At 56.9% G+C, this 24,970-nt stretch overlaps 1 protein-coding gene across 1 annotated transcript in view; it reads left to right on the top strand.

The window, feature by feature from the left end:
• Window positions 1-22,305, top strand: part of TMCC2 (transmembrane and coiled-coil domain family 2) — a 40,108-nt gene extending 17,803 nt beyond the window's left edge. The window contains 3 exon segments of the mRNA XM_019433222.2: window positions 17,876-18,816; window positions 20,042-20,177; window positions 20,721-22,305. Coding sequence (XP_019288767.2) covers window positions 17,876-18,816; window positions 20,042-20,177; window positions 20,721-21,032 — 1,389 coding nt within the window. The 3' untranslated portion in view covers window positions 21,033-22,305.
• Window positions 22,306-24,970: the final 2,665 nt, after the last annotated feature.

Below are 24,970 nucleotides of genomic sequence, written 5' to 3'. Positions count from 1 at the left end.
GCTTCCCTCTTGGTCTTATTCAAAATTTTCCCTAAGCTGCTGCCACGTTCCTCTCCCCACTTCTAGGCTTGTGCAAGGTGCACCCAGCTGGAGGGTCTCGGGAGGGGGATAATGCAGGAGCACTGGGTTTATGGCCAGCCCTGCCAGGCTGGCTCCTGGCCTTGCTCTGGTTGCCCTTCCCCCTCTGTGTGGTGTGGTTGGTGGCCTCTGAGGACGAGGAACAGTGTGTGGGTGGGAGCCTAGAGCTCGCAGAAGGTGTCTAGACAGCCTTCGGAGACCAGCACAGAGGTGCTCAGTGGCAGGACTTTTACTGACAGGCCAGCCTGCTGCCCCTGCTGAACCAGGGCAGGCAGGGTGGGAGAGAGGGCCGGGTGCACACGGTGAGGTTCAGAGAGTGGAGAGATCGTGTCACGCTTGGATGCTTCCTGTGGCCTCAGGAGGTCTTATCTCCAGGCTCCAGGCAGGGAAACCAGTGGTGTTCAGCTCATCACCTAAACCAGAGCAGACTCTGGACATCCTGTTCTTCCATATACTGCTCCACCAGACTTACTCGACAACAAGATTTTTTCTTCTCTGCCCCGGCATAAATAAGCACCCCTGTTTACTCCGAGGGATGGCAAGCGAGGGGCCACCCTTAGCCCTAGGCTCTTGCCAAGAAGACAGATCTTGGCAGGTGCCAAAGGAGCCTGGTTTATTTACGTCTGAGATCCTGCTGGGTCAGAGGTGGGTGGGGCTGCCCTGCCGACCCCTCAGCAGCTGGGGGAGGCCAGACCATGCATCTGGGGGGCTTCCTTGTGTGTCTGAGCTTGCAGGCCAGACTACACGAGAGGCCGAAGGGGCCCTGCTCTAGGGTCCCGCTGCGTTCCTCGGCCTGTCCACACAAATACGTCCACCTTCAGAGCCACATAACACCCTGCCCATTCAGTCATTCATGTATACACTCGGGTCTGTGCCAGCCGGAACTCCTACCCAATTGCTGGGGAGGACAGCTGCCTTCTCTGTTCCGTCTCGTCCCCTCGTCTTTTCTCTTCCTCTCCGCATGCAAAGGCTCCTTAGGTGGACAGAGAACCAGAGGCAGCCAGCCGCTCGCCAGGCCAAGACGGGGCAGCTCTGTGATTTGTCGTGAACCGTTGTTTCCTGTCTCAATGATTAAAGACATGGGGCGCCTGGGTGGCCCAGTTGGTTTAGCGTCCAACTTTGGCTCAGGTCATGATCTCGAGGTTCGTGAGTTCGAGCCCCGTGTTGTGCTCTGTGCTGTGTCAGCGGGCTCTGACCCAGAAGCAGCCTCGACCGCTTGGAGCCTGGAGCCTGCTTTGGATTCTGGGTCTCCCTCTCTCTGCCCCTCCCCTGCTCGGGTCTGTCTCTCTCTGTCTCTCAAAAATGAATAAATGTAAAAAAAAAAAAAAGACTATTTTCCTGGGTTCTTCGGGCCCCACCACAGCAGTATATCTTGTAGCACCTGGCAAATCAAATTCTTCTTTTAGTCTGATTTGCGGTCCTCATATGCAGGAGAAGCACCTTGCCTTTTAGGGGCCCTGTCCAATCAGGAGAGGGGCTAAACAGTGAGGACTCTGCCCCTTACCTAAAGCTTGGGCCCCAGAGATCATGAGCTACAGCCTTCTCTTTTAGAGCAGGATCCTGGGCTCAGTTAGTTGTCCCAGGAAGGACCTGGCTTTTCTAGAATTAGCCTTTATTCATCTTCCCCACTGACACCCATGACTTTCTTTCTAGATAGAAAATTCCCCCTGTTCTCCAGAGTAGCCCTGGCTTCTGGAAGTACAGAATTCCCCCGGGGGGGGGGGGGGAGGGGGCGGGGTGGTGAAGTTAGATCATGTCCAAGTTACCTCGCAAGACCCAGTTTCTTGCATTTTCAGCCCCCTTGTGGCCTAGCTCAGGCTAAAACCTTATGGGAGCCCCTGTGGCTCTCTGCAGCCCCTGGAGTGAGGACTCCAGCCCAGATGCAGGTGGGAGACTTTCAAGTCCCCAGCCTTTCCCCTTGGGACCCTGAGCCCATAAGATGCACCCCAGGGGAAGGTGTGCTCCGGGTTTGGTTACCAGCCCCACGCCGGAGCCGGCAAGAGCAGCAGGAGGAGCTCTCTGTCATCCCGCTCCAGACGGCGAGGAGCCAGTGCTGGTGGTGTGGGCATGGGTCAAGGGAGCTGGCACAGGGCTCCCCAGCCACCGTGCACATTCCTCCCTGTATCCACCACATCCCTGAGTTGGGACACACGATCTCGGTTCCCTCTGGTGCCAGATGAGGCAATGGATATCTAGTATCGCTAACCTGATCCCCGCTTCTGCCTCTTTCTTCTCCCGGGCAGTCTGAGCTTTCTCTGTTTATACGCCACAGGGCACAGGGCTCTGACACAGAAGCAGTGATGAATACATACACCCGGCCGCATTCCTGCTGGGCTCCAGGAGCCAAGGGCTGTCATGCCCTGCAGTGTGGGGGCTGGAGGCAATGAGTGATGTTTCTGGAAACCGTAGCCCTCTCCGACCACCCTTCTCTCCCCAGTGACAGGCGCTGGGGCGTCTGACTGTTCTTGGCCCCTGCCAGCCCCTGTTTCCCACATCCTGCAGAGGCCAACTCTCATGTCTCTACTTCTTTGACCTTCTTTTGGTCAAAGAAGGTCTTTTGTCTTTTGTCCTCTTTGACCTTCACCCAAGTCTGGATAGGGGAGTTCTCACTGCATCCTTTTCCACCTCTGCAGAAACCCTGCTACTGGGACCCCAAAGCTGGGCCAGTATCCATAGCTAGTGAATAATTAAGCATGCCCAGCAGATGCTCAACAGATCCAAAGTGATACTGTGACCTCCTTCTGGTGGCCGGAAAGGTGAAGCCTGCCCTGGAAAAGCTCTGTAATATTAACTTCATTATATAAGGTTTCTTCACGGCCTGAGCAGGCGGCTTCAGAGCCAACTATGAGCTGGGCCCCATGCCTGTCTACTGACTTCTCAGGGGCCCGGTGGCATGGCGGGCATGTGCCTCGGACTTGCGGGTCGTGTCCCTTTGAGCCTTGCTGGCTTTGGCACTCAATCGAACAGCATTTTGCAGCTTGCGTTCCTCGTTTAATCAGGGCAGCTCATGTAAGTGAGGAGCCCTGGAGTCAGCAGGAACCCCCAAGAGTTCTGCATGTCAACCCTCTGCTTTTAGAAAGGAATCATTCTAAATTCTTCTTGGCAGGGGCGCCTGGATGGCTCAGTCAGTTAAGCGTCCGACTTCGGCTCGGGTCCTGATCTCACGATTCGTGAGTTCAAGCCCCACATCGGGCTCTGTGCTAACAGCTCAGAGCCTGGAGCCTGCTTCGGGTACTGCGCCTCCCTCTCTCTCTGCCCCTCCCCTGCTCGCACTCTGTCTGTCCCTCTCTCTTAAAAATAAATAAATGTAAAAAAATTTAAAAAATAAATTCTTCTCGGCAAAGAGTATCGAGTGGGGGTGCTCTCTTCCTAAAAACCACCCAAAAAGAAGCTGCTTCCTCTCTGGGTCACTTTCTCCTACACCTGTCCCCAGCGCCCCCACCACCAAGGAAACAGTGGCTATGAAAGGCTTGAAATCATCTTTTTCTATCCACCTGTCACCCATTTTGATTTTCCTAAAAGAGACCAAAGATGAGCGGTTCTCTCCACTGCCCAGCATCTGGCTCATGACTTTGCCCGCAGGGGGCTTCCTGTAGGAGTGTCCACGGCATCAGCCGGGTGGAAAAGCACCAGGTGGGAGACATGGCCTTCTCCCTCCCTGGAAGCAGCTGGAGGGCGGCCTGGTGTGTGCGTGCTGGTCACCCCCCAGCTCTCTCCATTCTGGCCTTTTCTGTCTGCCTTTTCTATCCGCTCGTGGGGCCAAGCCTCTCCACCTGCTCCTATGAAACATGCCCACTCGGTTCCTGTAGTTCACCCCGCAGACTATGAATCTTCCTCCCCTCCTGCCTTTCGTGGCGGGGGTGGTGCAGGGAGGACGAAGAAGCTCTCTGCTGAGAAATGTGAGTTTCTAAGAAGATGCATCTTCTGGTCGGGTCAACAAATGAGTGTTGGAGGAAGGACTCTGAGTGCCGACCGCTTCCCAAAGCCCTATTTGCAAGAGGTGAGCATTAGCGAGGCAGCAGCCTGCCACGGAGGGATGCTAACTGGGAGATTTTCACAGCGCACCTGGAGCGTGAGATTTTGAAGGCCTCACCTTCTATTCTGAGCTGCTAAATTTAGCTGTCTTTAGCTTCTAAAGCCGATGGCTTCTCAGGTTTCCCCTCCTTCAGAATATGTGGTTTGTGCCTTTTTTTTTTTTCCCCCTAAGAGAAAGAAGAGTAAGTAGGAAGATTAAAAAAGGGAGGAGCTGAAGAACGATAACCAGAGGAGAAGAAGAAAAGAGAAAATGTGAAACTGACAGTATTAGGGGAAGAAGGGGCCTGTCCTGAAACCTCAACGAAGAGGAAGGGGAGACTGAACTGAGCGGAGCCCAGCGACTATCCGGGCTTCCCTCCAGCGTCCTCTTCCATCTGTCACCCCTGGGCTCAGGCTAACCGGGAGGGTGGGGGCAGTGTGACCACAGACCCCTGGCCCAGCCCAGCTGCCCGCACTCGTGGGCCCGAGCCACGGGGGCCGCCCCACCTTGGCTGACATGGGGCCTGCGTCTCCGCCAGGCCAGAGGGGGTGACGGCAGGGGAGCGGGACGGCCAGGACTTAACAGCAGGTACACGCGATGGCATCCTCTCAGGGGCACCCTCTTCTTCGCAGAAGGAGGTTGCCTTGTGGCTCGTGTGCTGCCTAAGCCCCCAGCCTTACTGCTCACCGTAGCCCTTCCGCATCCACCTGCCACCCTCTCGGCAGCCACTTTTGTGGCTTCCTCTGTCCCAGGCAAAGTCTCCCAAGTAGCGTGTGGTGTGTGTGTGCGTGTATGTGCACATACACGTGTGGCGAGGGGGCCTCGGCGCTGGTCGTCTTGTTCGGTAAAACCGACAATGTGTCAGGCATGTTCCCAGTTTATCTTCACCGCAGCCCTGGGAGTTCATGAGCATGCGTGCCATTTTGCAGCCAGGAAAACTGAGGCTCGGCTACGGAGAGTCTCTCACCTTCCCCTCCTACCTCCTGATGCCGAGGGTCTGATTCCTTAAGGCCTCTTCCTCCAGGCTGCTGCTTTGTAGGCCCTGGTGCCTCCTCCGGCAGCTGTGACGGAGCACCCGCAGGGCCTGCCGAGGCCAGCGAGTGGCAGGGTGCGGGTCTGCGGCAGGCCGCTGACCGCAGGCCCTCTGCCGTGCCACTGAGAGGGGTAGCCCTCCCCCACAGAGCCTGGCCTAGGTGAGTCTTCCTGTGATACATCCCCCTTCAGCCAGGGCTTTTCAGCCCCACCCCCCCCCCCACCCCCACCCCCCCCCCACCCCCCCCCCACCCCCCCCCCACCCCCCCCCCCCGCCGCCCTCCACTCCCGCCTCCCATTGCACTTGGGGACATTGAGCCTCAGGGCGTGTGGGAGCTTGAGGTCCCAGAGCAACTGTGGAACTGAGACCCAAATCCAGGGCTCACATAACCTTTCCCCACCCCAAATCACGGCGCCTTGGGCTCCCTGCTTCCCACCCGCAGGACAGGAAGCTCCGTGGCCTTGGCAGGTCTGGGAACATTTCATGCGCGTAAAGACAAGAGCAGACTCTGGAGGGAAAGGGATCTCTCTCCCCCTGGCCTGCCTGGCACACCTCCCCCTGGTTCCTGTTTGTTCCTTTTCTCTTAGCAGACTACCGGCTCACCCCTAGCTCCTCCCCTCTTTTTCCTGCTGTTTAGTTATTGTGCTGATGGGTGGTTGTCCCTGGAGGAGAGGAGCCGAACCCTCCCATCGGGGAGACCCCCAGCTGCCTGTGTCCTGGGGGCTCTCCTCAGGGTTATCTTGGTGGTGCAGTGTGCTCTTGCAGGAACCTCTTTCTGGTGCTTCTGAGCCTTCATGATCGGGAAGTCCAGGGAGGGAGAGAGCTCAGGAGAGAGCCCCAGGGCTCTCCCCACCTCTGGTCTCCTGCTCACTGCCACCTTCTGTTCTGCTTGGAAGGAAAGGTTACACATCTTAGCTTGGTGGAGCCTAGAAAGGAGGGAGGCGGGGGGAGGGGGGTCTGTTTGTTTGTTTCATTTATTCCACCAACATTTCTTGAAGTGCTTCTACACGTTATGCTGAATTTGACTTGACACGTTTTAAAAAATAAGGGCTTTAAAATGACCGCCTTTTTGGGGGGGCACCTGCGTGGCTCTGTCGGTTGAGGCTCTAACTCCAGTTCAGGTCATGATCTCACTGTTCGTGAATTCGAGCCCCACAGCGGGCTGTCTACTATCAGCCTGTCAGCGCAGGGTCCGCTTCGGATCCTCTGTCCCCCTCACTCTCTGCCCCTGCCCCACTTACTCTCTCTCAAAAAAGAAAACATTAAGACTATGTGTATATACTTAGGGCTTGTTTGATTTGTTGTGGATGTGTTCCAAGTAAAATTTCTTAAGTAGTTCAAAACACTTGCAGGGACACCTGGCTGTCCCAGTCAGTAGAGCGTATGGCTCTTGATCTTGGGGTGGTGAGTTCAAGTCTCACACTGGGTGTAGAGATTATTTAAAAATAAAATCTTTAGGGATGCCTGGATAGCTCAGTCGGTTAAGCATCTGCCTCTTGCTTTTGGCTCAAGCCATGGTCTCACAGTTCATGAGTTCAGGCCCTGCGACAGGCTGCGTGCTGACAATCCAGAGCCTGCTTGGGACTCTCGCTCCCTCTCTCTCTGCACCTCCCCCACTCTTGCTCTCTCTCAAAAATAAATCAACATTAGAAACATATTTCTAAAAACCCGAAAACTTTTACAATGAGAAATACGGGAGGAAAAAATCAGTAAGAGCTGCCGTGGATTTAGAAAAAGGTAAAGTCTGGGGCGCCTGGGTTGCTCAGTTAGTTAAGCATCCGACTTCGGCTCAGGTCATGATCTCATGGTTTGTGGGTTGGAGCCCCCACGTCAAGCTCTGTGCTGACAACTCAGACCCTAGAGCCTGCTTCGGATTCTGTGTCTCCCTCTCTCTGCCCCTCCCCACCTCACACTCTGTCTCTCTCCCTCTCCCTCTCTCAAAAATAAACATTTAAAAACATTAAAAAGGAAAAAAAAAAGTCTTTGGATGATCATTTTAAAGTAACCAAAATGTTATCATCTAGGCTGCGTTAAGAATGAGTGCAAAAACATGCTTTTAAAAATTTTGGTCCCAATATACTTTGTCTTAGATATTATTTTACAGGCTTGTCATTAGTTCTGGAAGAGGAGGGATGTCTTAGTATGAGAAGACCAGGCTGTGGTTTGGATGCCTAGGACAAAGCTGCAATAGACAGACTGTCTGTTACAGTCCCATGAGATAGGTCATTCAATCATTCTGAAAGCCCAGGGAGGGTCATTCTAATGCTAGGCCCAGCGAAGGGCTCGGACGTGTTTAAGATGTGATTCCTGCCTTCCTCGGGAAAGTAAGACCGAAGACCTGTTTGCACATAACCACTGTGCGAGAGGAACAAATGTTGGGACGTGCTGGAAGTAGTCTCTGACCCTCGTGTCCCGGGCTGCACATGGCTGAGCTGGCCCCCAGAAATCGGGACCTGTTGATGTGCTTTTGCTAGGTTCCTGTCCTCACAAACCCCAAGTCATCGGCCACCATTAATGTTTGTAAGGTTTCCCCAAGCCCAGGGTGTGGGGACTCCTACTCTTGGTTTTGGCTGCACGCCCTGGCCTTGGGCCCCACAGATACGGCTGGGACCTTCTTATCTCTTCGCACCTTCTTGGGACCACCCTACCACGTGTGGAGCCTGAGTATTTAAAACCCGAGTCCTTCGCCTGGCTCACGTAGGTGCAGGAGCCGTGTCTTTGGTGATTCCGCCTCGGAAGCCTCCCTGAGAGACTGAGCTGGGCCCTCAACTCCGCTGGCCCTCCTGTACCCCTGCTCAGAGCTTGCTCGCCTCAATTGTGGCCCTCTGGCCCCCTCTGCTGGCCACTCACAGGATTTCTTGCTGGAACTGTCCAGATGAAGTCCAAGGAGGAAAGGACTGCTGTGAGTTTGCCATCTGTGTTTGATCCGGGGTGTTTATGCCTGGGCCATGCTGGGGGGAGGCGGGGGGTGGGGGGGTGGGGCATGGAGGAGAGCAGGGAATAGGGAGCAGAAGCCAGCGGAGAAGGAGCTGTAGTGGTGTCTGAGCAGAGAGTGGATTTCTGGAAGAATATCTCAGAGCTGCGGGGGTCCCCCAGGTGATGCTGGCTGAATTCTGATCCCTCCAGGGAGTTCTTGGCTAGGGAGCATGGCTTGGGAGTGATGGAGGCTTTAGCGGGGCAGAAGGGAGAGAGGTAGGGTACTCCAGGCTGAGCTGGCTATGTTAGGATCCAACAAGAAGTCCCCTCCAGGCTCCAGAGACCTCCTTTTCATCCTGGCCGGGAGCCCTACTTCCTTTAGGAGGTGAAGAAGGGAGCCAGTGGACTGTGCCTCTGTTTGTCAGGGGGGCTTCTGATGGTGGGAGGCATTTCTGGGCTTGCACTAGGTGGGTGAGTGATGCAGGTGTATGTCTCCATGTGCTGCACCCCCCACGGGGGCTGGAGGTGCTGCCTGTCACACCTGGGTGTCCTCATGCACACTGAACTCCTGGTGGCGACAGCTGGGCTTGGGGATGGGCAGAGTGGTGGTGGCGGGGGCACCTCTTTAGAGCTGGGTCTCCCCGCTCAGTGATCCTGCCTGTCTCCTCCCAGATGGGAAGGAGCAGCCTGTGAGCCCCAGGGCAGGGGAAATCTCCCAGAGCAATCCGTCCCTAATCCCCAGGCTGGTTCTCAGGCTGGAGATGGCAGCTGCAGAGCCTGGGAGCTTGGGCACACCTGCTCGCAGACCCCGGCTTCCCTTGGCAAGCCCCGTGCTGCCCAGGGACTGCGACCCCGGGGGCCTGGCCCAGCCCCTGGAAAGCTGGAGCCTCAAAGCCTCTGGCGCCCCGTCACCGGCACGGCTTCGGGAAACGGGACCCGCACAGGTGAGGCCCCTGGTGGGTGGAAGGGGAGAAGGTTACTGGGCGGGGATGGGAGAAAGCCATTTGTGCTGCTTGCCAGGTGGCCTGTGCTCACCGTCTGGTCTCTCAAGGTGTAGCCCCCGCTCCATTACAGAGAACTCTTTGTGGGAGGGTGGAGGGGGCGAACACCAGGCCTTCAGGTCTAGGCTGAGGAGTGCCCAGAGGGCCCCTGGGGTGGGGGTGGGGGCAGGAGTCTTATGCAGAAGCACGGGTGAACCCTGGCTCAGAAGCCTCTAGAAACCAGTACGCCGTACGTCACTCTTCTTGGGGCCAGAGGAGCTGGTGTGCAATTAAGTGGAAGGGGTGTGCATGGATGTGGTCCCTTCTGTCTACAGAAAGACTTGGACAGGGAGAGCGGGGTGTGAGGGTCCCGTGAGCACTGACCCCAGGTGGACGGTGGGGAGTCCAGAAGGAACCAAGTGCTTGGGCGCCTGGAGCTTTTGGAGAATTTGCAGGGTGGAGAACGGAGGAGGCCCCGAGGCAGGAGCCTGTGGGGGTGAGGAGGCAGAGTGTGCAGGACATTTGTGTGGAAAAGGGCATCGTTCTGAGCAGGGCAGGGAATGTGGTAGCTGAGCAAAAGGTGTAGACTGGGCAAGAACCTATGGGTGGGCCTGTCAGCAGGGTCGGGAAGCTGAGGGCTGGGGGAGAGAGAGGAGAGGGTAGCCCTGAGGCCCGAGTCTGGGCAGGGGTGGGTGCCTGCTGGCTGCAGGCAGAGGCTGACGGAAGCCTCCACCCGGTGCCCAGCTGCCTGGAGATCGCAGGTGCTGTCTGAAAGGGCGAGCGAGTGCATTCCTCGGGTGTCTGTGCCCTGCACTCTGAAATCCCAGGTGGCAGCATGGGACTCTCTGTAAAGCCGCTGAGGGCCTATGCCTTGCCACAAGGGATGGGGTGCTGCAGGGAGGAGCCAGGCCCTCAGGCTCCTGCCTCTCGAATCCCCCTTTTAGGGGCTGGGGTCTTGCTGCAGGAGTTTTTCACCCCACTGGACCCCCCGTGAATAGACCCGGGTATACATACTGCCCCACGTGTACTTCATTAAGTGCCTAAGCATTTGCCTCCCTGCCCTCCGGAGAAAAGCCGCTTAGGCTCCCTGGCACTGGAGGAACCGCTGGGTGGGCTGGTACCTTCCCCTTCTCCCCTCCCCTGCGCCTTTCCCACATGGGGGTGGGGGGGGGCATGGGTCAGCTGTGATGGGGTGTCCAGAGCTGGGACCGAGCAAGAAACCGCAAACTGCCCCCACCTCCTCACCAGGAAGAGAAAGAGCCAGCAGCCCGGCAGGCTGTGCCTGCTGATTTGGAGGAATGGGGGCAGTCCCTGCCTCCAGCACCGGGGCTTCGGGTCATTTTTCTGGCTCTGGCTGGAATATCTAGTTGGTGTGGGAGACGTCAGGTCCCTTCCTCCCAGCTTCCCTGCAAGGTCAAACTGCCTCTTTAGGCAGAAGGATTTGAGCTGGCCATGAATATTCCTTTCCATCTTGGCCCTGGCCTTTCCCTCTGGGGATGATTAGAAAAAGTGAATGAGTGTTCTCTATCCCTAGAGGGGTGCTCAAATCAGAGTCACGGGGCCAGAAGTCAGCAGATAGAAGCACCTCTGCTGAGTCACGCGGGCCCAACAGCCTCCATCACACTTGGCCTTCTGGGCTCTTAGCGTCTGGAAGCCCAGGCCCTGCTCAAGAGCAACATCCCATGTGGATCTCAACCTGCTTGGCCAGACCCCAGACCCTCTTGTTCCCCGCCCTGGGAGGGAGCCTGAAGGCCACCTGTCCCAGGATGACAGGGACTGCCCTGCTCTCCCAAAGGGAAGCAAAGAAGCTCCAAAACTCTTTGTTTCCTCCCCTCCCCTCTCCTTGCGTGTGTGTGTGTGTGTGTGTGTATCTGTCTGTCTAAGAGTGACCTTCGTGTTGGCTTTCCTGAGCAGAGACCTAGGACAGGAAGTCCTCATCTTCTGTGTCAGCCTGCCCTGGGGACCCTAACAGGAGTACTTTGTAAGTTCAGGAAGGGGCTGCTTGTCCCCTGGGGAGGGACGTCAGGCTGGGAGCCCTCTGCAGTCTTGTGGGAACCTGGGAGCACAGGTGGAATTTATTCCATTGCCGAGAAATAGCACCACGCTCCACATTTCACAGCAGCTAGTACCTTCTCCTCCCTGCACAGAGCTTCATGAAAGCCTGGATGCTTTCTGTCCCTACAGAGTATACTGTGTGCTCCCGGCCTCAGGGATCTGGGCGGCTGGGCTGGTGTGCAAGACGGGGAGCCATTGCCCCTATGGCAGGGCCCCGGGTTAACAGAGGACATGAGCTCAGGCCTGGGAGGAGGTGGGAGCCCTGGGAGGCCCCCAGGAGCCAGGGCTCCTGTAATCTGGCAGCATGCCTAATCCGGCTTCGTGCGGAATTGCCGGATGGGGACAGGGAAGGGAGTCCACGGCTCTGCGAGCCCACGTGGAGGGGGTGCTTCTGGGTGCAGGAAGCAGGGAGGGGAAGTGGGAAGGTTGGACCCTGGACACTTAAGACAACGTCCCATCTCTGGCTCTTCCAGAACATTCACCAGGACTTCTTGGACCTCAGTCACTGTTTAGAACAAGGTCTGTGACCTCAGCCCCGGCTGGTAGGTACCATGAGCGGAGAGCATGACATGGCCTCCCTGGTTGCCCGGCATGGAAGGGCATCATGGAAGGAAGCATGGCCCTCCCTCCACCATTCTCCTTGTAAGAACTTGCCTGGCCCACGGGCGGGGATCAATCTTGGGGTCAGGTACCTAGGAGAGTGGCGTGGGAAGGCCATGATGCTGGGGCCGCAGCTCCAGGTGTGGTGCTGGCTGCTGGGCACGGACAGAGGGCTGAGTGGCCTGGGCCAAGTGAAACTCTGTGACAATTTGGAGAGAGGAGCAATGGTGCCTCTGTTGCCCACTCGCTGCCGTGCTCCAGCTGGGAGACCCAGGGAGTTTTCACCCACCACTGACCGGGGGTTGAGTGATCTGTACCCGGCCTCAGGACACGGGATTGGGAGAGAGTTAGAAAGAGCTCTGGCTCTGTTGAAAATGAGACAGTGATTTGAAGGACCAGGAGACCCTCCCACAGACCAACCCTGTAATAGGACATTGGTTGGAGCGGTGGCCGGAACCAGCAGGTGGGAGGACCCCTGGCCTTCTACATCCAGCTTTTTGTAATCACCACCTCTGTCTGGCTCCAGAAGATTGCCATCACCCCCAAAAGAAACCCAGACCCATTAAGCAGCCACTCCCCACTCCCCACTCCTCCCCTGCCCCCCAGCCCCTGGCCACCACTAATCTGCCTTCTGTCTCTATGGCTTTAACCTTTCCGGACGTTTCATATAAAAGGAATCCTTCAGCACATGACCTTTTGCATCTGGCTTCTTTTGCTTAGCGTGATGTTCTCAAAGTTCATCCACGTTGTTGTGTGTATCAGTGGGACTTCATTCCTTTTATGGCCCAATGATGTTCCACTGTATGGATGTACCAACTTCGTTTACCCATTCTTTGGTTGATGGACAAATGAGTTGTGTCCACCCTTTGGCTATTGTGAAAAGTGCTGTTATGAATACATTTGTACACGTACTTGTTTGAATACCCATTCAAAAAATTTTTTTTCTTTAAATGTTTGTTTTTGAGAGGGAGATAGAGCGTGAGTGGGGGAGGGGCAGAGAGAGAGGGAGACACAGAATCCGAAGCAGGCTCCAGGCTCTGAGATGTCAGCACAGAGCCCGATGCGGGGCCCGAACCCATGAACTGTGAGATATGACTTGAGCCAAAGTCGGACACTTAACCGACTGAGCCACCCAGGTGCCTGAATACCCGTTTTTAATTCCTTTGGCTATATACCCGGGAGTGGAATTGCGAGATCATGTGGCAAATCTACGGCAAATCCCCCAAACTAAGGGACCCCCCAAACTGTTTTCCGCAGGGACTTCCCCTTTACATTCCCACCAGCACGGTATGAATACCTGTGGTAGTTTTTCTACATCCTTGCCAACACTTGTTATTTTCCTTTTATAATTTTTTTTAAATGTTTTTATTTTATTTCTGAGACAGAGAGACAGAGCAGGAGTGGAGGAGGGGCAGAGAGGAAGACACAGAATCGGAAGCAGGCTGCAGGCTCCAGGCTCCGAGCTGTCAGCACAGAGCCAGACACGGGGCTCGAACTCACGAGCTGTGAGATCGTGACCTGAGCTGAAGTCGGACGCTTAACCGACGGAGCCACCCAGGCACCCCCTGTTATTTTCCTTTTAAAAATTATGGCCACACTAGTGAATATGAAGTGTCACTTAATTTTGTTTTTGAGCACCTGCTGTATGCCCTGAGACTGTACCGATTCTTGCCTTCACTTACTGTTTCATTTTATTCTCCTGACAACCCTTTGGGGGTAGGTCGAATCCCCTCCCGTTTCCGGGTGAGAAAATAGAGTAAAGTTAATGACATACCCAACGGCACGTGGCCAGTGAGGGACAGAGCTAGGGTTCTAAATTGGTGTCTGACTCCAAATTTGGTGCTCTTTCCATTGCCTTGCATGGGCTCTCTGTCCTGTCTCCGTGCTGTTTTTTTTTTTTTTTTTTTTAATAGAAGTATAATTAACACACAGTGTTATGTTAGTTTCAGGTGTACAGGGTAATGACTCAACAATTCTATGCATGATACAGTGCTCATCATAAGTGTACTCTTTTTTTAAAGTTTATTTGTTTATTTTTAGAGAGGGAGAGAAAATGTATGCTAGGAGGGGAGGGGCAGAGGGAGAGAGAGAATCCCAAGCAGGCTCCGTGCTGTCAGCACATGGGGCTCGATCCCATGAACTGCGAGATCTTAACCTGAGCCGAAATCCAGAGTCGGGCTCTTACCTGACCGAGCCACCCAGGCGCCCCACGATAAGTGTCCCCTTAGTCCCCTTCACCTGTTCCACCCCTCCCCCACCTCCCCTCTGACAACCACCAGCTTGTTCTTTGTATTTAGGAGTCTGTGTTTTTTGTCTTTTTTGCTTTGTTTGTTCTGTTTCTTAAATTTCACGTATGAGTGAAATCATGCCGTGTTTACCTTTCTCTGACTTGTTTCACTTGGCTTTATACTCTCTAGTTCCATCCCCGTAGTTGCAAATGGCAAGATTTCACTCTTTTTTATGGCTGAGTATTATTCCCCTATGCACGTACTCTGCCTCTTCTGTATCCATTTGTCTATGGACGGACATTGGGCCAGCTTCCACATCTTGGCTATTGTAAACAATGCCACAGGCTCATTGCTTTTCCTTGTGGTTTTTTTTTGTTTGTTATTTTGTGTGCATGCTTTTTTTTTTTCCAGATCTCTTTCCCCTCTTCTGCTTTTTCCATCCTTCATAGTTTTGTCATCTTATGCTTGAACTCTCCTTCCTTTGTTAAAGTATTCTCCTTCTTGGTGCCTCTGCCTGCTGCCTGCCACCTCCTTGGCTTTCTTTCCTTTAGCCACTCTGTCGTGGTTCAGTCCTGAAGGGCCACTGGTGCAATGGGGAGAGGGGGGGTGTCCTGGGGTGGGAGGTGTGAAGAACCCCCCGCCTTCCTCCGTGGGGGAGGACAGGGAGGGGGTGTTCTGTGACTGGAGGCGCCCAGTGGGGTCCAGGTGTGGCAGATGCCAGTGGAGGGGCAGCAAGGAGCTGGCGTCCTGCTGAGGGACCCCCGGGCTCGAGTCTGGGCCCCAGGGCAGGAAAGAGGGGCAGGTGAGGGGGCCAGGAGCCCAGCCCCAGGCCACTCCAGCCCACCGTTAGGCCCCAGCTTGTTTTCCCAGGAATGTCTGTTCTCTCGTTCCCGGGGATTTCGCAGCCAGCTTCCACTCGGCTTTTCCATCTGTAAGCTAGACAGACTCTAAATCAAGGGAGGAGAGACACTAAGCTGCAGGAGTAAAGCCAAGGTAGGGGGAGAGTTGCTATTTTACAGTCCCTCGGAGTCCCAAAGCACTTCTACTTTTCACGGCATCCCTGTCTCATTAGCTGCTCGCATCCCCCTCCTAGTCCTTGCGGCAGGTTCTCTGCTCATTATAGAGACAGCCGAGCACCACCGAGGGCCGAGCATCAAGCCATGTTTCAGACCCAAAACTCACCTTCTGGACGTTTTTTCTCCCCCAAAGAGGGAGAAAGAGAATTGAGCCTCTTTGGAAGCACAGCAGCCTTAGAGGAGGACCAGATTGCTTAATCTTAAAAATGGTGTTCCTAGAGAATTTAATTTTTTGTAGTTCAATATTTATGCTATAGTATCAATATTGACTGCACTGGTAGGGGGATAATCTCTTTTTTTTTGTGAATGAATTTTCAATCTTGGACCCTAGGTCTACACTGCTTGTTTTGTTTTGTTTTAATGTTTGTTTACTTTTGAGAGAGAGAGACCGAGAGACAGAGCGTGAGCTGGGGATGGTCAGAGAAAGAGGGAGACACAAAATCCGAAGCAGACTCCGGGCTCCGAGCTGTCAGCACAGACCCGACGTGGGGCTCGAACTCCCAAACTGTGAGATCATGACCCGACCAAAGTCGGAGGCTTAACTGTCTGCGCCACCCAGGTGCCCCTGGTTGGTGTAATTTCTTAATTAAACTGCATTCCCCTGCCCCCCTGAATTGTGCTGCCTGGATCCAGACAGCATTTATGAGTGCCTTCTGTATGCCCCACACTGGGCTAAGTGCTTGCTAGGCATCATCTTGTGTAACCCTCACAGAGACCTGAGAGTAGATAGCATTATCCCCCTTCTCAGGTGGGGATACTGAGGGTCAGGGAGAGACAGGTTTCATCACTGCAGGACATAGCACAGGAGGAAGGGGTTTAACTGCAGGACGGGGTTTTAAGTCGCACTGGCGTGACAGACCTTGGGACAGATCATTTAAGGGAGGCTGTGGAATTGGCTCTTCTGGTACGCGAGTTCAGAAATTCAGAGGTGCAGGGTTCTGAAGACATGTGCCCCTGGAGGGAGGGCCAGGGGACACAAAGGGAGACCCAAAGCCAATGTAAGGGGCAAGTCCTGACTTTAGGAGAGATTGGAGAAGGGATCGGCATTGTCCCCAGCATCCCCAGCAGAACTGTGACCTGGAAAGGCCCCAGAGGAAGCCCACAGAGGAGCCACCCGCCCCCGTCCCCTCCCCGGCTCCTGATTTTGGCAGGACTGTTGTTTTCACTAGTGTTTTCCAATAACTTTGCACCTCGGCAGAAACCGGGTCCAGTGACTTCTGCCTGTAATTGGCACAGGCTGCTTCCAGTTCTGGTGTGGGTAAGCGGGCCACTTGCTTTGCGCTTATAACCCCTTCCCCCACCTGTACCTCATCCCGCCCCACACACATGAAGAGCGAAGGATCTGACCCGGCCGTCCTGGGGTGTGCTGTGTGTAAAAATACATGGGGTTGAGCCATTTCCTGCTGCTTCCGTTCTTGCATGGCGATAAGACACAGGGGACTCAGCTGTGGACAGAGAGGTTCTCCAGCAGCTGGGGTGGGGGGGGCGGCCCTGGGAGAGCAGGACTCCAGGCCCGCCTGCTTTCTTCTGACCCCGCGGTTTCTCATCTTTCCTATCTCCTGGGACCTTTCCTTCCTTTCACCCCGACCCCCCAACCTTTCTCAGCTTCTCTTCTCCTTTGTGCCACCCTCATGCGCTTGGGAAGCCTGCCTGCTGCTTGGAAAGGGACCGTCTGCTCCGTCCTGCACATTTGCCCCCTCCTGAGCTAGGCCCTGGTACCTTCAGGCCCCCAGACTGGTCTCTGCTGCCCTTGGCCCCCAGGGGTTGCTCCTGGGACTTGAGTCCTCAGGACCTGGCCAGCACGGTGGGTGGGGCTGTGCTCCTCTCCCGCATCTGAGAGAGCGTCTGGGAGAGCGGGCAGGGCTGGGTGCTCCTGCCGTCATGAAGCGGAAGAGGTTGCTGACGACTCAAGAGAGCTGGAAGGTGATGGAGGGGCTGGAAGGGGTATCCACAGAGGCAGGAGACCTGCTGAACTGCATTAGGAAAGCCGGGGTGGGACGGGTGGGGAGGCTTCCTGTGCCTACGTAGGGCCAAAGTGTAGGCTTTGGCCAGCTCTGGGGGAGAGGCCTGTTTGAGGCAGGAGCCTTTGGGGGAGGTGGAGTCCAGAGGGACAGCTTGTCTTGTCTCTGAGAAGTCAGTCCTGTGACTCTCCTCAGGCATACTTGGTCCGTATGATGGAGCAAGAAGAGCTCTGGGCTGGAAGTTCTGTGTTTTCGTGGCTGCGTGTCCCGGAGCAACTTGCTTGAACTCTCTGGGCCAAAGGAGGGGCAGATCTGCCTAGACTGCATTTTAGGGATGTTATGAGGATTACGTGGATCGCAGCTGGGACAGCCCTTCAAAACTGGCCATGGGTAGGGGCACTTGGCTGGCTCGGTCAGTGGAGGGTGTAACTCTTGATCTCGGAGCTGGGTGTTTGAGGCCCACGTTGGGTATAGACATTACTTAGAAAAAAAATCTTCTTTTTAAAATTTTTTTTTCAACGTTTATTTATTTTTGAGAGACAGAGAGAGACAGAGCACGAGCAGGGGAGGGGCAGAGAGAGAGGGAGACACAGAACCTGAAGCAGGCTCCAGGCTCCGAGCTGTCGGCACAGAGCCCGACGCGGGGCTCGAACTCACAAACCGTGAGATCATGACCCGAGCTGAAGTCGGACGCTTAACAGACTGAGCCACCCAGGCGCCCCAGAAGTAAAATCTTTTAACACGAAATGGCCACCATAAAGGAATACTGCTACGGTTGTGGTTATTTGGGGTCTTGCCCTGAAGCTTCCTATTCCTCCTGCATCCATCTCCCAGGCAGAGAAACCAAGGCCAGAGGTGTCCACGGACGTAGGAGAGTATCCTCCCACAGTGTCACGATTTACCGACGCTTGCTTTTCTTGCCTCCTTCCCCAGGTTGACAAGGGAGACCTTGTGGCCCTGAGCCTCCCCGGCGGCCCCGGCCACGGTGACGCCGACGGTCCCGTCAGCCTGGACGTGCCGGACGGGGCGCCCGACCCCCAGCGGACCAAGGCTGCCATCGACCACCTGCACCAGAAGATCCTGAAGATCACCGAGCAGATCAAGATCGAGCAGGAGGCGCGGGACGACAACGTGGCCGAGTACCTGAAGCTGGCCAACAATGCGGACAAGCAGCAGGTGTCGCGCATCAAGCAGGTGTTCGAGAAGAAGAACCAGAAGTCGGCCCAGACCATCGCCCAGCTACACAAGAAGCTGGAGCACTACCGCCGGCGCCTGAAGGAGATAGAGCAGAACGGGCCCTCGCGGCAGCCCAAGGACGTGCTGCGGGACATGCAGCAGGGCCTGAAGGACGTGGGCGCCAACGTGCGCGCCGGCATCAGTGGCTTCGGGGGCGGCGTGGTCGAGGGCGTCAAGGGCAGCCTCTCGGGCCTCTCGCAGGCCACCCACACCGCGGTGGTGTCCAAGCCCCGGGAGTTCGCCAGCCTCATCCGCAACAAGTTTGGCAGCGCCGACAACATCGCCCACCTGAAGGACCCTCTGGAGGACGGGCCCCCCGAGGAGGCGGCCCGGGCGCTGAGCGGCAGCGCCACCCTCGTGTCCAGCCCCAAGTACGGCAGCGATGACGAGTGCTCCAGTGCCAGCGCCAGCTCGGCCGGGGCGGGCAGCAACTCCGGGGCTGGGCCGGCGGGGGCGCTAGGGAGCCCCAAGTCGAACACGCTGTACGGGGCCCCCGGAAGCCTGGACGCTCTGCTGGAGGAGCTGCGGGAGATTAAGGAGGGACAGTCCCACCTGGAGGACTCGATGGAGGACCTCAAGTCTCAGTTGCAGAGGGACTACACCTACATGACCCAGTGTCTGCAGGAGGAGCGCTACAGGTAGGCGCCACCCCTCCCGCACCGCCGCCGCCCGGCCGGGCCTCGGCCGGAGCGGCCGGGCGCTGGCTTTCAGACTCCGGCTCGCGGAGGCAGGTGGAGGTGCACATAGAAGGGTCCGAGGCTGCCGGAAGGAGCCAGAAGAGGCCCCGGGAGGCCTTCCTCCAGACTGGTCAGAGCGGCTGGGAGATAGGGTTAGGGGGCCTGGCCTGCCGATGGAGAGAAGGCTCTGCCTGTCTCAGGAGCTCTGAACATCCCTGCTTGATGGTTATGTGGTCCGTGTACAGAAGGGGGAAACTGAGGCAGGGACACGGCCAGCTACGTGGCCTCTCCTCCGGAAGGACTAACGGCACTGACTCTCGAGCCAGGTTCCCTGGGTTCAAAGCCCAGCTCTGCTCTTTCCTGTTTACCTTGAACAAAGCACTTAGTGCTCCCCACAGCTGCTCTCCGGGTCTGTGCCGCGGCAATAACACGGATCCCTACTCCTAGGGTTCGTGAAGGTTCGACGAGTCCAAACCTCTAAAGTCAAACTGTGTAAACCTCTGGCACCATCAGGTTAAACATTTGGCAGAAGCTGGAGTCTCCAGCCCCTCCCCGCCTGCTCTGCGCCCTCTTGCTCAGTGCCCCTCCTGTGTCATTTGGTTGTCACTTGCTCTCTGGGATTCTCGGCGAGCTTTTCCTTAATTAGCTCTTTTCCTTTTTCTTCATATATATGAAGAAGGGTTAGAAAATTGGGGGGGGGGGGTCCCTGCCTGAAAACTAACTACCCCTACATGAGAGTCACCTTTTGATACTTTGTGCCGGCAGAGCAGGGATCGTGTCGCTGTGTCGCTGTGTCCCTGGTGACCAGGAGAGCATCTCAGTCCAGGGCTTACAGGCTCGCGCCGAAGGCGTTTAATCCCTGAGTCCTCCGTTCATGAGCTGTGGGACCTTAGGCAGGTTCCTTAACCTCTCTCTGTCCCAGTCTTCTCATCTGTGAAATGGGATGATGCTAGTGCTTGTCTCGTGGGGTTGAGGGGGGTGAGGATCCTGGGAGATAACGTGGGTAAAGCCTGGGCACAATGCCTACTTGGAAGCAGAGCCGTATAAAGAGTAGCTTTCGTTGTCGTTGCTGTTCAAATTGGAAGGGGACTGAACGCGTTGCGTGTTTTGAGGAACGAAATCGATCCTGGGGAGAGAAGGGAGGTCAGGGGGCCAGGACTGAAGTCACCCCTTCTCCCTCTGCCAGGTACGAGCGGCTGGAAGAACAGCTCAATGACCTGACCGAGCTTCACCAGAATGAGATGACCAACCTGAAGCAGGAGCTGGCCAGCATGGAGGAGAAGGTGGCCTACCAATCCTACGAAAGGGCTCGGGACATCCAGGTACGACCAGAGACTGGCCCTGGGGAGGCCCCAGACGTGCCGAGAGAGCTGTCGGCGGCCGGAGGGTGAGGGCTTTACCAAGTGGGGGGTGATGGGCACAGGCGGGTCCACTGGCGGCGCAGATGGGCGCGTGGCTGGAGAGGGCAGTGTGGGGCGGAGATAGGAGCCGGGCAGGCCCGAGGCTGGATTTGTGCGAGCCGACGGGCGAGGGCCGCCCATGCCCCCAGCTCTGTGATGGCAGCCTTGCCAGTGAATAATCGGGATCTGCGGGCTCCAGGCTGCCTGGAGAGGAAGCTCCAGGGGATTGGGCCAGCTGTGTGTCCCCTCTCCACTCCCCGCACACACACGAGTCAACCACATCCGTCTCCTACCGTCTTCCCTAAAACGTCGTAAAGCACTGCCCCCAGCTGCAGCCGATCAGCCTGTACCCACCCCCCCCCCCACCTGGCCTTTGCAGGGGGCGCCCTGTGCACGGGCCCCTTCTCTGAGGGGCGGGGAGGGTTCAGCCCACCCTGAGCTCCCACGCGCCCCTCCCCCCCCCAGGAGGCCGTGGAGTCCTGCCTGACCCGCGTCACCAAGCTGGAGTTGCAGCAGCAGCAGCAGCAGGTCGTGCAGCTGGAGGGCGTGGAGAACGCCAACGCGCGGGCTCTGCTGGGCAAGTTCATCAACGTGATCCTGGCGCTCATGGCCGTGCTGCTGGTGTTCGTGTCCACCATCGCCAGCTTCATCACGCCCCTCATGAAGACACGCCTGCGCATCACCAGCACCGCCCTCCTGGTCCTCGTCCTCTTCCTCCTCTGGAAGCACTGGGACTCCCTCACCTACCTCCTGGAGCACGTGCTGCTGCCCAGCTGAGCGGCCAGCCCACCCCTGCCCCGTGCTCCCCCCGGCCCCGAGATGGCCACGCTTCTCCAGGAGGGACCCGGGGACCCCCGAGTCCCTTGAACTTGTTCGTGTGTCTGGTTTGGCCTCTTGCCCAAACTGTCCATTCCAGCAGCTCCTGCCCCCTTCTCTGTTCGTGCTTCTGTCTGACGCCTTCTCCCTGTTGGCCTGAAGGGAGCCTCGAGCGCAGCCCTGGCCGGGCACAGTGAGGACATCCGTGGCCAAATGGAGCAGAGGAGGACACCGGGATGGACCGTTCTGATTATTTACAGTCACACAAGGACTTCTCCCAGCGGACTCAGGATGCAGCAAGTCAGGAGGGTCAAGAAGAGGAGCGGGAGAGGGCCACGCCCCATCCTTCCAGGGAAGAGCCCAACCTGGAGGCATCCACAGTTCCTTCCTGCGGAGATGGTCAGGGTGAAGGCCAGACGGCAAGCGGGGGGTGGGGCTCTGCTGGCCTCAGAGAATGCCAGGGAGAGAGGGCAGGTCCCCCCAGCCTCTGGGCACCTGCCGGGCCAGAGGGCAGGCTCGGTCCACCCCTGGTTCCTCCAGAGCTGGTTTGAGGCTCACTTCTGGGCTGGGCCCTTCCCGGGATATGAAGGACGCAGGCTCTGGAGGCCAGGTGGAGTACAGCTTTTGGACTTGTGTTTTCCCTGTTGTTCTTTCTGCCTGTCACTGGATCTGCTCTTTTCAGGGAAACAGGCCCCAGGGGCCCCCCCGAGCCTCAGCCTAAGCCCTTAGGCCTCTGGGAGCATGTTGGGTTCTATTTATTTATTTATTTATTTGTTCCTTTGTACCTTGTCCCCCCTGAGCTCCAGGGAGAGGGAGAGGCCCTGCCCCTGTCCTCTCTCGGAAGCCAGGGCCTTCTCCTTGGCTGTTGGGCACTTCCATACCATTTCGCCTCTGGATAATCCTGGCTAGGGGAAGGGGGGCGAAGCCACCCAGCCCCACTCTCCCAAAGCACCCCTCAGCCAGGACGGGAGGAGCATAGCCTCTCTTTTATACATCTGTTTATTTTGTATGTGTGTATTTGTGTGGAGGAGGTTGTTTGTTGCTTTATTTTTTTAAGGCTCTGGAGTGTTGTGTATGGTTTCTCTTCACATCCCAGCCTTCCCACGGGCACTTCCAAGAAAAGAGGGCATTTCTCGCAAAACAAAAGAGAAATCCCTTAGAGCGGAGGAGGGTAGTGCCTGTCAGCTGTGGTGGACCTTCCTGAAAAATAAATATCCTCTAAATTTTCAAAGCATCCTGTCTAGTGTTAGTTGATGAGGCCATTCCCGTGGAAACCACCGGGTCTCTCCCCACACCCAGGCATGCTGGGTAACACTCTGGGCCTCCCCTGTTGGCCTGAGCCCTTCTTCCTTCAGGATCCATCCCTGAACAAGCCATCGTGCACCCTTCCCGTCCTACTTTACGCAGCCAAAGCTCTGGCCTCCGTGATAGGGAAGTGAGGTGATACCACCCCCTCTGGCTGCCCAGAGCACTTTCTAGGGGGAGGGGATTGGGAGATTGCTTTCTAGGGCTTGAAGAAGACAAACGGCCCCAAACCCAGACAGCAGCGGCCAGGCCTGGTGTGGCCACGAGAGGGCAGCAGAGTCCTTACTCACCCTTTTCTCGGGGTTCAGTTCCAAAGAGAGGCATCTGCTGGACTTACCGGGGCCTGATCATGCTGTGCAGCCAGACCACAGATCACCTGCTCACCAGAAGCCTTGAGCGTGGAGGCCAGGCCCTCGGCCTCTGCCCCTGTGGCTGCAGCTCCCAACCCTGGCAGTTAAGGGCACTCACAGAAGGCACCGGATTCCCAGCAGGAACCCTGTAAGACCTTGGGGGGGGGGGGGTGAGTACCACCTGAATCTTCCTAGTGAGAGGAGGAAGCTGGGTGCAGGGGGTGTGTGGGAAAGGCACCCACCCCAGGGTCCTGGCCCGTAGTTAGAGCACCTGTGGCCAATTCCCGTAGCCTCTCTGGCCTCGGTTTCCACATCTGTAACGGGGGATGGACGCAGTAGCTGCTGATTTCGAAGGGCTCTGACATTCTGTGGTTCTGCGGGTCTGAGAAGTCACAAGTTGCAGTTGTGCCTGTGGCCTTGGGCTCGAGGGGGCTCTAGGAGTCAGGGAGCACTCCCTAAGGGGATCAGAGAGAGGACCATGGTGGCCTCAAGGAGAGCAGGCTTTAGTTTCATCTTCACCCTCTGTGACCATGTAGGAGTTTCAGCAGGTGACCTTATGGGGCCCTCCAACACTTTAGCACTCTGGGCCCTGCACCCCACCCGCGCACACACACACACACCTCCCGTGGGGGCCACATTCCTGGGCCCCAGGTGTGTGTGTGGGGGGGTGGCTGCTCCAGGCTGCAGACATTTCCCACATTCCTCCCCAAGGTCAGGTGCCTTCCCTGCATTGGCTCTCAAATGTCGCTGCCAGCCCCAGTCCCCACTGAAAGGGAGGAGGGAAGAGGGAGGGAGGGCAGGGGATGATTCTCTGCTGATACTGAAGCAGCAAGTCCAAGAAGAGGGGGCAGATCGCCCCGGCCAGAGGCATCTGCAGAAAGGATGGAACTACACCGGCCTCCTATTGACAGGGAGGTGGCTAGTAAAGCCCTGCCTTGTCCCGGCTGGGAGTTGGGTTTTGTTCCTCTGATGGTCACCGACACTCCCTTGTTTGTGTCTAGCCTCTCTTCCCTCTGTAAAAAGGGAGGGAATCGCTCCCACCGTGGACCTGCCTCCTTCTCCCACCAGGGTTCACAGGGCTGCCCACCCTGCAGGGGACTGGCCTCCTTCAGACAGCAGGGCCTGTCGGGCGGGTGGGGGGGGGACAGTGCTGGGGAGCAGGCTCCTTCCTGGAGGATCTGGCCTGCAGGCCCCAGCCCCGCATCTCGGCCTGGAGTCGGTGCTTTCGCCCTCCAGCTGCGCCTGCCAGGCTGGCCGGGAGCTAGCGTGTTCGCAGTGCCCGCGCGCAGCTGGCTTTCCGGGCCAGCCTGTGGAAAGGGCGCCGCTGGAGCAGGTGCAGGCCTGGCAAGCACCAAGCCCTACGACAGCAAGATGGCGGCACCACCGGCAGAGGGAGTTGACTTAACCCTCGCTGCTCCAGTTTTCTTGGGCTGATTCTGAGGTGGGAAGGGAGGGGGGAGAAGGGGACAACTGGGGTCACAGAGCGGGAGAGTATGAAACTGTAGCTGGGGCACCTGGAAGGTCCTCGCGGCAGGCTTCATTTCCCCATCAGTGGCCGGGCCATTAAGTGCGGTCCAGATCCCGGTATTAAGAGCCTGACAACCTGGGTTCAAATCCCAGCACCGCCGCTCACCTCAGACAAGCCTCCGGCTGCCCTCGGAGCACCTCGTGCACGTAGGAGTGCAAGTGACCTCTGGCTCACGGGTCTGGGGTGTGAGAGAGAAGGCATTCTGCACATCCAAGACTTTGGTACAGTACCTGGAAGGTGATCGGAGACTAACTCAGGGCAGTTGTGATTACTCTTCATCCCGGACCCCAAGGGGTGTTCGGGTGTGGAAGAAGCTGCTCGGGAAGTGTAAGGCAGAGCCTGCGGAAACTTTCCAGGCTGAGGGTGACTAGGGAGTCAGCCTCTGATCCCTGACAGCCCAAGAGAGGCCCTCACGGCTCCCCTTTCCCGGGAGCAGAGAACCTTCTTCATTCCAGAGGCCTTTCACCTAAGTCTTACAGACAAAGCCGGCTCAGGCCCAAGGGGTCAGGCCCCAGCTTGAGGGAGAACAGGATGAGGCCTGCCTGCCCGGCCCAGGCCTGCTGCCACCATCCTGGGCCTATAAGTGTATGAGCACGTGGGGCCCTCCCTCCTCCGGCCCGTGGGCCAGGTATGGGCTCGGGAGTCAGCATCAGGAGGCCCAGGTTTGAGGCCTGTGAGGTCGTGGGCCTCAGTTTCCTTATCTGAAATGCGGTGGT

Source organism: Panthera pardus, unplaced genomic scaffold (genome assembly GCF_024362965.1).
Source record: "Panthera pardus isolate Hobbes unplaced genomic scaffold, ASM2436296v1 HiC_scaffold_21, whole genome shotgun sequence".
NCBI classification, from domain to species: domain Eukaryota; kingdom Metazoa; phylum Chordata; class Mammalia; order Carnivora; family Felidae; genus Panthera; species Panthera pardus.
Note: the sequence above shows the minus strand (reverse complement) of the source record. Positions and strands in the feature narration are given on the sequence as shown.